Genomic DNA, 12,685 nt, shown 5'->3' on the forward strand with positions numbered 1-12,685 from the left:
GCTCCACCCTTGGCGTCCCCGCTGCAACCAATCCTCGCGGGGTGGAGGCGTGGCCTCCTGCGGGAGAGGCGGGGTGCGGCACTTTTCCGCTCTCGCCATTGGTCAGTGTGGCTATGGTGGGCGGGGTATCCCGGTGAGTGGCGGTTGTTTGGGAGTGGGCGGGGCCGGCTGTTGCGGGCTCTGTGTCTGTCGTGCCACGGGAGCCATGGCGGGGTGGGGGTCGTTCTACCGGGGTGAGGGGCCCGAGGACGAGGAGGAGGAGGAGCAACAGCAGGAGGACGGGGCTGAGGCGGTCGGTAAGGGCCCCTCACCCGCTTACAGAGGGCAGCCCGGGGCCCGGTGCCTGCCCGCGGGGGTCCGCGGGCGGAGGGGTCGCTACTAAAACTGTTTACTCCTGCTCTATAGCGGACTACAGGTTCGGGGGCCGGGACAGCCTCATCTTCTTGGTGGATGCCTCCAAGGCCATGTTTGAGTCCGACGGGGACGCAGAAACTCCCTTCGACATGACCATGCAGGTAAGGTTCGATGAACTGCTACTTGCCAAAGACAAAACTTTCGCACCCTTTACTACGAGTTACTTTTTTCATATTTTGCCCTGTGTGCGTTTTTTTTTAGTGCATCCGGAATGTGTATACCAGCAAAATTATCAGTAGTGACAGGGACCTGTTAAGTGTCGTGTTCTATGGTACAGAAAACAACAAGAACTCAGCAGATTTCAAGCACATCTATGTTCTTCAGGAGCTGGACAATCCAGGTAAAGTGATATGAAGATTGTGTAAAGATGGTGTGAGGAAACTTGTGTAGTAGTAGCATTGTCAGTAACTGATCTCTTTAAAATCAGAGTTATTGGATAAATAAGTTCTTGTTACTGAAATCTGTTGGTGGCAGTGGGGATAGATTTAGAAATTTATGGAAACCTTAGAAACTTTGTGAGAGCTTAGCTTTCTCTCTTGTAGTTGGTTCAGATCTTTTTTCTGTGTCTTCTACTTTAACGTGGTGGTTCACCTGCTGTCTGCTAAACCTAGGAGGATCTCAAGAGAACTCACGAAAGCCCATCATGTGTCTGCTGCACTTCAGAAAAGTGCATGTCCATGCTAAGGCACATGGATTCCAGCTGATGATGAATATCACAGAATGGCTGAGATTGGATGGGATTTCCAACCCTCCTGCTCAAGCAGGGTCAGCTAGAACAGGTGGTCCAACATGCTAGCCTGTTTGGGGTGTTCCATCTCTTGTTTTCATAAGTTCTGCAATTCTTGAATTTCACTCTTTCATTTTCTTAGAATGACGTCGCATATGCTTGATAACAAGTGCCAATTGCTGAATTGGAAAAGACAGTAGGAGGAGTGCAAAGAATTGCATGCTAGTGGAGTCTTTTGATGGTGGAGTCTTGTGGGGGGATTTTGGCTACAATTTTTAATAGCAGCCTTTATGTCTGAGGAGGTTTGGTTTAATTTTCTTCACTAGAGGGTGCAGGTTTAATGACACAGGGGCAGCAAACTGCCATATGCTTCTTGTTCATCCTTTTTCCTCCTCCTTCCCTGCTTGCTCTTTTCCCCCTTTCAGAAGCAGTAGCCTCACCATGCTGATAAAAACAGCACAGGTGAAAGGTGGGTCTTGTTAAAAAGGAGGAGAATTGTATATTTTCTGCCCCTGGAGAGCAGCGTGCTCTAGAGAAGGAGGAAATACTAGTTATTATGGAGTACATAATTATGAACACTTATGCTATTAATTAAAGGGCAGCTAAGGAGATGAAAATAAAATAGTAAAGGGAGGGGAAGACATTTTCAGATGAGATTTCAAAAGTGCTATAGAGTTTAAGTGAAGGAAAAGGAAGCAGCTCTGCAGAATGCAGTAGCTCCCTTTGTAGCGTAGTGGGAGAAGACAGAGAATGTGCTGTTAGGCAGGTGGGAAAAGGAGTCATTGTTGGGCCGGAGTAATTGTCAGAGCTGTAACAAGGCCTAAATGTCGCTGTGCTCCCTGTGGTGACCTATAGGCTGTGTCTGACCTGTGCGTGGATTCTCTCTGACATGAGAGGCAAGGAAGGAGGAGAAGCGCTCCACCTTCCCAGCATGCTGTGGAGATGCCGGGTGTATTTCAGGCTCTTCTCCTTTCTCTGGTGGTGCAGCAGTCTGCCGTGCCTCCGCAGCTGGTGCCATTGCTGCCTTTCCTTGTCCTTTCAGTGTGAAGGGTTTGCGATACTTTAATCCCTGCCTGTTTCCCTTCCCAAAAGGAAGAGTCCACAGTGGTATCAGGGCAGTTTGTGTCCCCTTGGCCCTCGTAGGTGCTTTGTGATACTGCAAATGTGAGGTGATGCTGAAGTTTTCTCAGCCAGGTGTTGCAAGGGCACTGCCACAGAGGTGCCAGGGACAGTACTTGGACATCAGCAGCAAGGGACCCCAGGTGCATGTTTAGAAGAGCTCATGGTACATCTTTCAGTATTTCTAATGTATGTGAATGCTGTTACCTCCTTAGGTGCAAAGCGTGTTCTAGAGCTGGACCAATACAGGGGAGATGAAGGACGAGCACTTTTCCGTGAGAGCTTTGGCCACAATGCTGACTATTCCCTGGGGGAAGCGCTCTGGGCCTGCTCTAATCTCTTCAGTGATGTCCGAGTCAGGCTGAGCCACAAAAGGATCATGCTCTTCACCAACGAGGATGACCCTCATGCCAATGACAGTGCTAAAGCCAAGCTGGCCAGGACCAGAGCTGGTGATCTGAGAGACACAGGTCATTATTTTCCCTTTAATTTCAGGCAGTAAAACATGTTGTATTCTCACAGCAGATGTTAACTGCATTGCAATTTTGTGATGGAAAAAGAATGTAAAATCATCAGAACTGGGTAATCTTTCTGAAGTTTTTTAAAAATTAGAAAGTCTGTTATCTGATCTGCAATCCAATAACTAGCACTTATTTTCTAGGATCTCTTCTTCTGCATTGATAGCATAAATTGGGACATGAGAGGGCCAAGAAAAGCAAACTTTTTGTTGTACCATTTTCCAGGAAGGGAATAATAACACAAAGTTAACACAAAAGAAAAACTACTTTAATAGCTTCATTTTGAATCAGCTGAAGGACATCAACCTGAGCTCAGAGATTAGACATCAAGTGCTTAGTTAGTTCAACTATGTAGCTGAGATAATCAGTGTTTTTGGAGTTCAGCAGATGTCCTGGATCTAGTAGCTTTGAGACTTCCTTAATCCTGAGACCCTATAACTAAAGGAAAGGGGATTTTCTGAACTCATTACTTACTTCTATGCTTGAGGTAAGATTATGTTTTATAAGAGCTCATCAGAGCTGTTTCATACACAATACTGTCCAGATTCTTAATTAGGGAGGAATGATTTTCTATGCTGCATTATTTTCACTGAAATTAAAGAATGCCTTTTGCCTTTTTCCCTAGAAAATTTCGCATCTGGTGCAGATGACAATTTGGAGCTCATTCTTGCTTAAATTATTTGGGTAGATGAAGAAATCTGGGAGTGCTGAGAAACATGATAATGTAAGAAAAAAAAGCAGTTTCCGATCCTCCTCTTATCTCTCACATTGCTTCTAGGTATCATCCTGGACTTGATGCATTTGAAGAAGCCTGGAGGGTTCGATATCTCTTTGTTCTACAGGGATATTATAAATGTAGCAGAGGATGAGGACCTTGGGATCCAGCCCAAGGAGTCAGAGAAACTGGAACATCTCATGAAGAAAGTACGAGCAAAGGAGACAAAGAAACGGGCTTTAGTGAGGTTCGTGCCTAGTTATGATACATCATTCAGTGGAGGCACCTGATGTCATTTTTAGACTGCATCTCACCTTCCTCTTCTGGAATGATTGGTCCTTAACAGCATCAGTGCTTACATTCCTCAGTCGTAATTCCTTAGTTCAAGATTGGTGTTTCTTCCATAGCTTGCAAGGATATTTGTCCTTGGTGGATGAGAAGAGCAGAGAGTGCAGCTAGGTCTCCTTTTTTGCTCTGTGTGACATTTCCTGTATTGAGCTTGAAATGATCATTTGTCAAAAATTTATATCATTGCCAAATACTTACCTGAAAATCTGCAACATGGGAAATAGTTTATAGTGAAACCTGATTGAAATGAGGCTTTTTTTGCTAATGTTAACTTTAAAAAATTTATCTGAATGTGACTAGTAGGTTTTTTTGCCCATTATTAAATAGTTATATGTGACTGTTCTGTCTAGGCACTGTGGATTCATACAGCCTTGACATTTCTGATCTCCTACTGAAAGATTAGAGATACTTACAGAGGATTAAAGGGATCTTGACAAAGCAGATAGAAAGTATTTTTGTAACCACGTACTTCGTAACAGTTGTTTTTTTAATGAGTGATTTCATAGCAGAATTATGTGGAAGCACGGTAAGGGAATGAACTTCAAGGCCTAGTGTTTATTTTTTTAATAAATATTTAAAAAGTATCCCAAACTGAATTGCTGCCATTGCCATTCTTCTCCTGCTGACAGCTTTATTTTGCTTTTCTGAGAATGAGGAAGAATCTTGTACCTGTGATACCTTTTGGAAGAGAGAAAGTAACATTCATAGTAATTCACTTTTCTGCTCTCGGAACTTGAAGATGTTTCTAATTTTAAGCCTTTACTTCTGAATTTTTCTCTGACTTCTGATTTAATTTTTTCTTGAATCATGATATTGTCTTGATGGGGTTCTTTTGGGGGCTTCTTCATTTTGCATGAATAGCTGTGAGAATTCAGAGTTCATGTTACGTTAAGCACAAGTGGGGTACCCAAATGTGAACTTACCCTGTGCTCTGCTTGAGCATAGCTGCCCTTCCGAGTGAAAAAAAGGTAAAAGAAATATGGTAATTTTTTTGTGTTTAGATGATTTTTATGACCAGAAATGATGACATTGCAAGAATATTTTTATACAAGTGAGATTATGACCCAAGTGGTAGTATGTTTCCAAGGATACCTGTGATTTTTGGGGAGGAGAACCGGAGGAAGTCAGAGAAAATAAGTTATCTGTGGAGGTGACTTTCTTTTGCAGTAGTGTCTCAAGTCTGTATCTGCTTTTTACACAGGTTAAATCTGTATCTGAGCAATGATCTGGCGCTTTCTGTTGGTGTTTACAACCTTATTCAAAAAGCTTATAAGCCATATCCAGTGAAGCTTTATCGAGAAACTAATGAACCAGTTAAAACGAAAACACGAACGTTTAATGGAAAAACAGGCAGTTTGCTCCTGCCTAGTGACACAAAAAGGGCTCAGGTAACGTATTGATTATATGCCTGTTTTTCCCCGTCTCTGTGATGTGTGTGGGAGATGCCTATTTTCTTGCTGCTTTTGTTTGTATTCCACTTTCAAGATGAGATGCAGAAATACTTGCATCTGTATGCCCCTGGGGACAGCCTGGTCACATTGTGAGCTCTGTAGATTAAGAGTGGGTTGTGTCTCTGGCCTGACTGTCAGGGGAAAAGCATAGCTGCTGGTGAAAGTGCACTCAGGAACTCGGGTATTTTCTTTCTTTGAGGCAGAACCAGGTTGTCAGAGCCTGACCTTATGTGACCCTGTGTGATCACTGCTGCTGTTACCTGTTGATTCATTAGGAACAGATTTTGTCCGTTTTGTTAAACATTGAGGTGTGAATCACAGGGGGAGTTGGAGTGGTTTTCCAAACGAAAGGCATGTTACCTTTGGAGTTTTTTGTTACATTTTTCTTTACTTTGCCTTCCTGCTTGATAGTTTGGCTGATGTAAATTGAATGTCACATTCCGTTCAGGCACAGCCTTATTTCAAAGCAGGCTATGCAGTTGCTAGGTATACTGTCACAAGTGCATTTTTTGTGTCCTTCCTTGCTAAAGGCTCTTAAAGTTTTTGTCTTAACATGAAATATTAAGGTTTTTTATACTGGACGTTAGTTTCTTGAAATAAAGTGCAGGAGATAAACAGAAAGCTTTGCATTAAGCCCTGATGTCTAACTTCAGCAGCTGGACTATAACATGGTTTTGATTTTGGATGCTTGAGCAATGCTTTAGAAGTGTTGTTTCTTAGTCACTGTTTCTTCCAGGAGTAGGCAGCTGATGTGCATCTGCTGAAGCAAGTTTAGAATTGGGCAGGACCTCTGAAAAGGTCTAACCCAGCCCAGAGCAAGACTCACAAAACCAGGTCAGGTTGCTCAGAGTTTGTTTGGGACAGCTCTGGAGAACATCAAAGATGAGATGTGACAGCCTCTCTGTACCAGGGCTTACCCATTGTCTTAGTAAAGTGCATTTTGCTAATGTTCAGATAGAATTTCCCTTGGGATAATGGGCACAGTCTGGGACTTGCCGTTTTGGTGTGCACTAATGACAAGTTTACTCTGTCTTGTTCTATAACCCTCTTTTCAGTAGTGGAAGACAGCACTTGCATCCTCTTCCAATCCCGTCCCCTTCTCCCCCAGTTTTCTTTATACTGGCAGCACTATCATCTGCTCTTCCCTGGTGTAGACATACGGAAACCGACAGATTGTGCTGGAGAAAGAGGAAACAGAAGAATTAAAACGGTTTGATTCTCCGGGTTTGTTTCTGATTGGCTTCAAACCACTTTCAGTGCTAAAACAGCACCACCACATCAGGCCCTCTCAGTTCATCTATCCTGAGGAGTCCTTGGTGAGGGGTAAGTAAAGATGGTAAGAGAAGATTCACCACCTTGCATTAGGCTAATGAGCTGATTCACTGTGTGTTTGAGTGGGGATCACTGAGTGTAAAAGCTTTGACTAACTTAAAAACTTGCTATTGTTAAGAAGAACTGAATTAACTGTTACTGCCTCTCTCAGCTGCAGTTATTTGTTGTTCTCTCCAGTAGCAGAAGAGCCAATTTGGCTTCATGTTTCATCCATCATGACAAGCAGCTAAAGATGTAGTTCCAAAACACTTGATTTTGTCATTCATTAAAGTGGAGGATCCTAGTACCTGAAAAGAAGGCAAAGATGGTTTAAAAAAACACAAATGAAAAACAAACCTCAAACCGGTGAAAATAATTGCTGTTTTTAAGTCCATATATGCTAAGACTGGAAACATGATACTCAGGAAGTATAGTTGAATTAATAGCACTTAATGGTCTTGTAAAGAGAGAAGGAGAGGATGTTTAGGACTGCTTGTTTTCCCCTTTTTATGTGTATACATAAGTCTACTTATCTAAAAATCCCAGGCTGCAACTATGAAGAAAAAATCTCTAGCTTCTCAACCTACCAGTGGATAAAGTGGGCTGAGTTATGACCAGATGCTTTGCAGTGTCTGACTAAAGAAGAACCTTTTTGCTAGCTTCTCCAGCTTTGCAGTTTCCTGACTCAAACACATTACTTATATGTCAGTCTTTTCCTGACCACCATATCTGGTAAAATACAAAGCAAATGTGTGCCTCAGGAGGAGTACTGAAGTCTGAATTCTTAGTGTGTTACTTCTGCAAAAAGGTCCTATGATGTGTTGCTGCTCTGATATCCCACGAAACAGAAAAAGACTTTGTAGATTGCTGTTTCCAAATTTCACTGTATTTCATTGCTCAGATGCTGGTGATTTCATTTCTTTTGGAGCTCTCTCTGCTCCGTCAGGACAGACACACTGACACACTGACATTGTCCATTTCGAGGGCTCTCCCTTCCAAAATTCGATTTTTACTTCTGAAGTATTGCAGGCATTCCAAAGAAGTCCCAGGTTTTGAAACTGTAATATCTGGGGTTATATTCCTGAACAGAGGAGGAAAGCTGTCAGTCTGACCAATCCGCTCTTTACTTTGCAGGGAGTACAACACTCTTTAATGCCTTGTTGATGAAATGCTTGGAGAGGGAGATGATGATGCTGTGCAGATACACTGTTCGCCGGAACACTCCTCCTCGCTTTGTGGCCCTGCTTCCTCAGGAGGAAGAGGTGGATGAGCAGAAAGTCCAGATAGCCCCTCCAGGTATGGGAAGGGATGCCTCCTTTCCCTACGCAATTGGATGCAGTCAGCATAATAGTGTCCTGTATTGAGTGAAAATAATCTTAGCACCGCTCCCCTTAAAACTGGGGAAAGCGCTTTCCAACATCTGTTTTCTTGAGTTTTGTAGTTGTAAGCATCTGATGTTGAATCTATTTTTAAAACCCCAGTTGCATCAGTGCTTGCTCAGGTATGACCTGGCTACAGTGTTTTCCCTGCCTCCTACCTCTTTTTAGCAAATTCAAGGAACTGACATAAAAATTAAAAGCCTTTTTTTATGTTTAGTGACTAGGCAGTGTCTTTCCTTGAATTTTATTGTATCCTTGAATAGATTTTGAAGTATTAAATAAATAATCTTGCATATTGAGCCTCACACCTCATCAGCCAAGTGGGGAATGATTAGGGAGCAAAGGCAGACTCCTGCTTTTCTGCATTTTCTCACCTCTTTAAGTGGAAAATCATCTTTTGGGAGAATGTAAAGTAGGGAAATAAATCTGCTTGTGTACAAAGTGAAGCATTTCAGAATAACATGTGGACAATACATAATTTTCAAACAGGTCTTTTTCAAACTCATATCTCGTAAGGTGGGCAAAAAGCAACTCCCCAGTATCCAACACATAAAAAGCAACTCACCAGTATCCAACTCTTAGCTATGCATTTGGTTCGAATCTCTTTTACAAAGCCATTAGTGTGATGTTGGTTATATACATTGAGATTGGGATTGAGTGTCATGCTGTAGGTACTGGGAAGTATTATAGATTGCTGTTGTTTACAACAAAACAGCTAGCTAGTTCGGAGTCATCAGACTTAGATAATAACCATCTTGGTCTTTCCCATAAATTATTGTTTTGAGGCTGGCCTTCTGTATAACTGTTCTCTTACTCCTTCTCTTCTGTATAGGTTTCCACATAATTTTTCTGCCATATGCAGATGACAAAAGGAATGTTGATTTTACAGAAAATGTGCCAGCCAGTCAAGAGCAGGTGGACAAAATGAAGGAAATAATTCAAAAACTCCGGTTCAAATACAGGTGCATGGCGATAAATACTGTGGAGGGGAGTGGTATGGGGAAGAAAGCACAACTGTTGCTTGCTCTATTGCACACATTATTCAGCTGTGGTGTGCTGAATTTGAAGATGAGATTTTGATATATTTTGAGAGAAATTGCTTCTCATTGCAGTAGCTTTGTCCAAACTTTATTCTTAATCAGTCTGGATACCCGGGCACCATAATGTTTATGTAGCACGTTCTGGAGTTCTTTATAGAATTTCTCTTGTTCTCTGGGCTGTTGTCATTTGTTGCAGAGGTATCACATTTTGTTGTGGTTCTGAAACTCTATTGCAGATCAGACGTGGATCGTTTCCATTAGAGCACTTTAGAAAGAATAGCTAGGCCGTTTTTTCATTATAGCTAGGATAAATGCTATGAAGTACTTTATGGGAGAGTTTTTCCTAGATATGTGGAAACTGCCATAACTTATTAAATGCCACTGTCTCCTTTTGCCTTATCCACCTTTCTGAGTCTCACACAGCATTCTAATGTGGTTGATTCATGACAGGATAGTGAATCAGCAGGTAAATTGAAAAGAGGAAAAGCAGTTCTGATGCGATGGATTGTTCTGTGGGAAAGAGGGCAGTTTTATTTTGCAGTAAGTTGGTGGTAGATCTTAAGTGTTTTGTCTGTCTTCTTGGCAGCATGCATTGACATTTTGGGGGATTCTTGACAGGACTGACAGCTTTGAGAACCCGGTTTTGCAGCAGCACTTCAGGAATCTGGAGGCTTTAGCACTGGATATGCTGGAACCAGAACAAGCTGAGGATCTTACAAGTGAGAATTATTGGTGGATGCGAAGGGAGGTGGGAGACTGTTGACTTTGTTCTAAGTCAAATATGTGCTACTACAACCCCAAATGTCTTTTAAAAAATATTTTAGAATGTGTGGTTCCATGATGTAGAATTCTGAAATACTGAAACTGTACTTTCTAATGCTGTCACTTTTAAGGTAGAGAAAAAATTGCTTACTTTACCATCCAAAATGAAAATTGAATCACCTTTTTTCTGTGGTGACAAATGTTTTCTCTGAAATTCCTCTCTTCAAGATTCTCATTAATACTTCAGTCTGATAAATGGGCAGAATTAAGAGAATTATTCTGCTGGGGGCCATTGTGCCACCGTGTGGCTGTGAGAGTTTATTATGTAAGAATATCTGCTCCTGAAGGGGAATTTTTTTTTAAATTATGTTGTTTTCTTGAAATGGTCTTAACAAACAATCTAGGTCCCTCTGCCAGCTGTCTTAGAAATACATGACAGAAACAAGCTGTTCTGCCTCAAACTACTTGCAACCTTTGATAGTAACCTGTTGTATTTTAAAATTCTGAGACTAGACCTGGTAGCAGTGTAATCAGGGAGAAGATCTTCTATGTCACTTTTACCGTGTAAGTTTTGTTCTGCATATATACATATATATATATATATATATACACACATATATATATATATCTTGCAGGGAAGTGTGTGAATCCATTACATATGTATAATCACAGAATAGGTCAGGTTGGAAGGGACCACAGTGGGTCATGTGGTCCAACCTCCCTACTCAAGCAGAGTCATCCTAGAGCACATGGCACAGGATTATGTCCAAACAGTTCTTGAATTTCTCAAGTGAGGAGACTCCACACCCTCTCTGGACAACCTGTTCCTGTGCATGGTCACTCGCACAGTAAAGAAGTTCTTCCTCGTGTTCAGGTGGAACTTCCTGTGTATCAATTCTTGCCCCTTGCCTCTTGTCCTGTTGCTTGACACCGCTGAGAAGAGCCTGGCTCCATCCTCTTGACACCCTCTCTTCAAATACTTCCAGACATTGATAAGGTCCCCTCTCAGTCATCTCTTCTTGAGGCCTAACAGGCCCAACTCTCTCAGCCTTTTCTCATAAGAGAGATGCTCCAGTCCCTTCATTATCTTTGTTGCCTTCTGCTAGACCTGCTCCAGGAGCTCTATGCCTCTCTTGTAGTGGGGAGCCAAGAACTGGACACTGCACTCCAGTTGTCCAAACTCTTCCTATTACCAAGAGCTGTAAACTTCTCATTTGGGAATATCGTAACACAGGTATTTGCATTTTGCATGCTTGCAAGACGCTTGCAGACAAGTTATTACAGAAGCACAACTGTATCTGGTCATGGCCTTGTTTAGACTTTCCTGGGTTTGAGTGACCAAATCTTTTATCTTTTGCCAGTGCCAAAGTATGAACAGATGAACCACAGGCTGGGCAACCTGGTAGAGGAGTTTAAGCAGCTGGTTTATCCCCCTGACTACAATCCTGAAGGGAAGGCTGTAAAGCGAAAACAAGGTAAGTAATGGTGGTGCAGACACAAAACATAGTGTCTGTATGTACAAGAATTGTGCAAGAATTCTCTTTACTGATCTCTGCAATAAAGTGAATTTATATCCAGTGTTGATTCTTAGAGAGTAGAGGATATTGTGGTATCCAATTGGAGAACTACTGGAATGAGAAACTGCAGAGTGAAGTATAGGAAGTAATGTGGGTAAATGACTGCAAAATATGTATATATACTTTTAGTAACTTTGTACTTTATGATAGTGTAGTAAAATCATTCATACTTTCAATTTGTGTTGGTGAGGGAGCAGACTTTTATGCATAGGCAGTTCAGCAAGTCCAAGGTGGGCATCTTTAGGGCTAAATGTGTGAGTAATGCTGAAGTACATTTGTAGTTTAGGAGTCTATGAAATTCTGCATGAAGTGGGAGTGTCAGTTAGCTGAGTTCCCTGTGGAATCATTGCATTCTGCTGTCTCCATGAGAATCCCTTAAAAGTTTCATTTGGAGGGTGATCTTTCCGTCAGAATACAGTTTCACACTTCAGTTAAGATCACTCCTATCAATGAAATACTTACTACATGACTTACCTAGTGACACCTGTTTCTTAAAACAAAACATGGAAACCTGTGAATGTGTAGCTGTTAAAGTACCATGTGCTAATGGCCATTAACTGTGGTATGTATAAGAAATGTTGATATCTTTCTATGAAGAAAGTTTTAAGAATCTTTGTGATCTAAAATTTGTCTTTCTAGCTTCTGATGACCAAACTGAGAAGAGGCCCAAGGTAGAAGTCTCAAAGGATGAGCTGCAGAGTCATGTGCAGAAGGGCACTCTGGGCAAGCTCACTGTACCTATTCTAAAGGAGGCATGCAGGTTTTTGGGGCTGAAGGGTGGAGGCAAGAAGCAGGAACTCATGGATGCTTTAATTGAATACTTTAAGGAGTGTTAAGCAGGAATGGAAGGCCCTGGTTGACTTCTGTCTGCTTGGTATGTTGGTTATCTTATGTGAATGCTGTGTCTGTTTAATCCTGCTACAAAAGAGAAGGCAACTAAATGTTGCTGTATCTAGCAGTGGAGAAACTTTTTACTCATAGTTGTGAAACTTCTCTGCAAAGTTGGATTCTGTTGACAGTAGCCAAAGGCAGAATTAAATTCCCTGTGAACTCAGGTCACCCACCGTACATGAACAGAGAGTTGTGCCTTCCTCATTTCTCAATAAAAGTTATTTTGGACTTCTTACTTTGAAACACTGACTGTACCATGTTTGAATCATAAAGACAGCAAAACTCACTTCAGCGTAAGAAAACAGAATGATCTGTCTTAATGGCATCACATGAATTCAAGCCAGCAGGTCAAGTCTGTGTGCTAACAGAGGGTGTAAATGTGGTGTATTACTCTTTGACTCTCCAAAACAGCTGGTCAGTATCAGTACTAGTA

General features: G+C 41.8%; 2 protein-coding genes across 2 annotated transcripts in view; both read left to right on the forward strand.

Annotated features, from left to right (window-relative positions):
* The first annotated feature begins 155 nt into the window (after window positions 1–155).
* XRCC6 (X-ray repair cross complementing 6) lies at window positions 156–12,486 on the forward strand. The gene is made up of 12 exons (XM_064656695.1): window positions 156–296; window positions 406–515; window positions 616–754; window positions 2,476–2,730; window positions 3,557–3,740; window positions 5,043–5,229; window positions 6,447–6,615; window positions 7,738–7,899; window positions 8,815–8,944; window positions 9,641–9,741; window positions 11,146–11,259; window positions 12,001–12,486. The coding sequence occupies exons 1-12, from the start codon at window positions 206–208 to the stop codon at window positions 12,195–12,197; spliced, it is 1,839 nt and encodes a 612-aa protein (XP_064512765.1). The 5' UTR covers window positions 156–205; the 3' UTR covers window positions 12,198–12,486.
* LOC135415119 (coiled-coil domain-containing protein 134-like) overlaps window positions 9,881–12,685 on the forward strand; it is a 51,720-nt gene continuing 48,915 nt past the window's right edge. Inside the window, exon 1 of the mRNA XM_064656689.1 lies at window positions 9,881–9,888. The gene's annotated coding sequence lies outside the window, so the exon portion shown is untranslated. The remainder of the gene's footprint in view (window positions 9,889–12,685) is intronic.

This window comes from Pseudopipra pipra, chromosome 5, assembly GCF_036250125.1.
Source record: "Pseudopipra pipra isolate bDixPip1 chromosome 5, bDixPip1.hap1, whole genome shotgun sequence".
In the NCBI taxonomy this organism is placed as follows: domain Eukaryota; kingdom Metazoa; phylum Chordata; class Aves; order Passeriformes; family Pipridae; genus Pseudopipra; species Pseudopipra pipra.

Excerpts from the sequence above, each read along its gene's own strand:
- XRCC6 (XM_064656695.1), top strand. The coding sequence starts at position 206 with ATGGCGGGGTGGGGGTCGTTCTACCGGGGTGAGGGGCCCGAGGACGAG. Across the intron at positions 297-405 it reads GGACGGGGCTGAGGCGGTCG|CGGACTACAGGTTCGGGGGC; the intron begins GTAAGGGCCCCT and ends CCTGCTCTATAG. Across the intron at positions 755-2,475 it reads TCAGGAGCTGGACAATCCAG|GTGCAAAGCGTGTTCTAGAG; the intron begins GTAAAGTGATAT and ends TTACCTCCTTAG.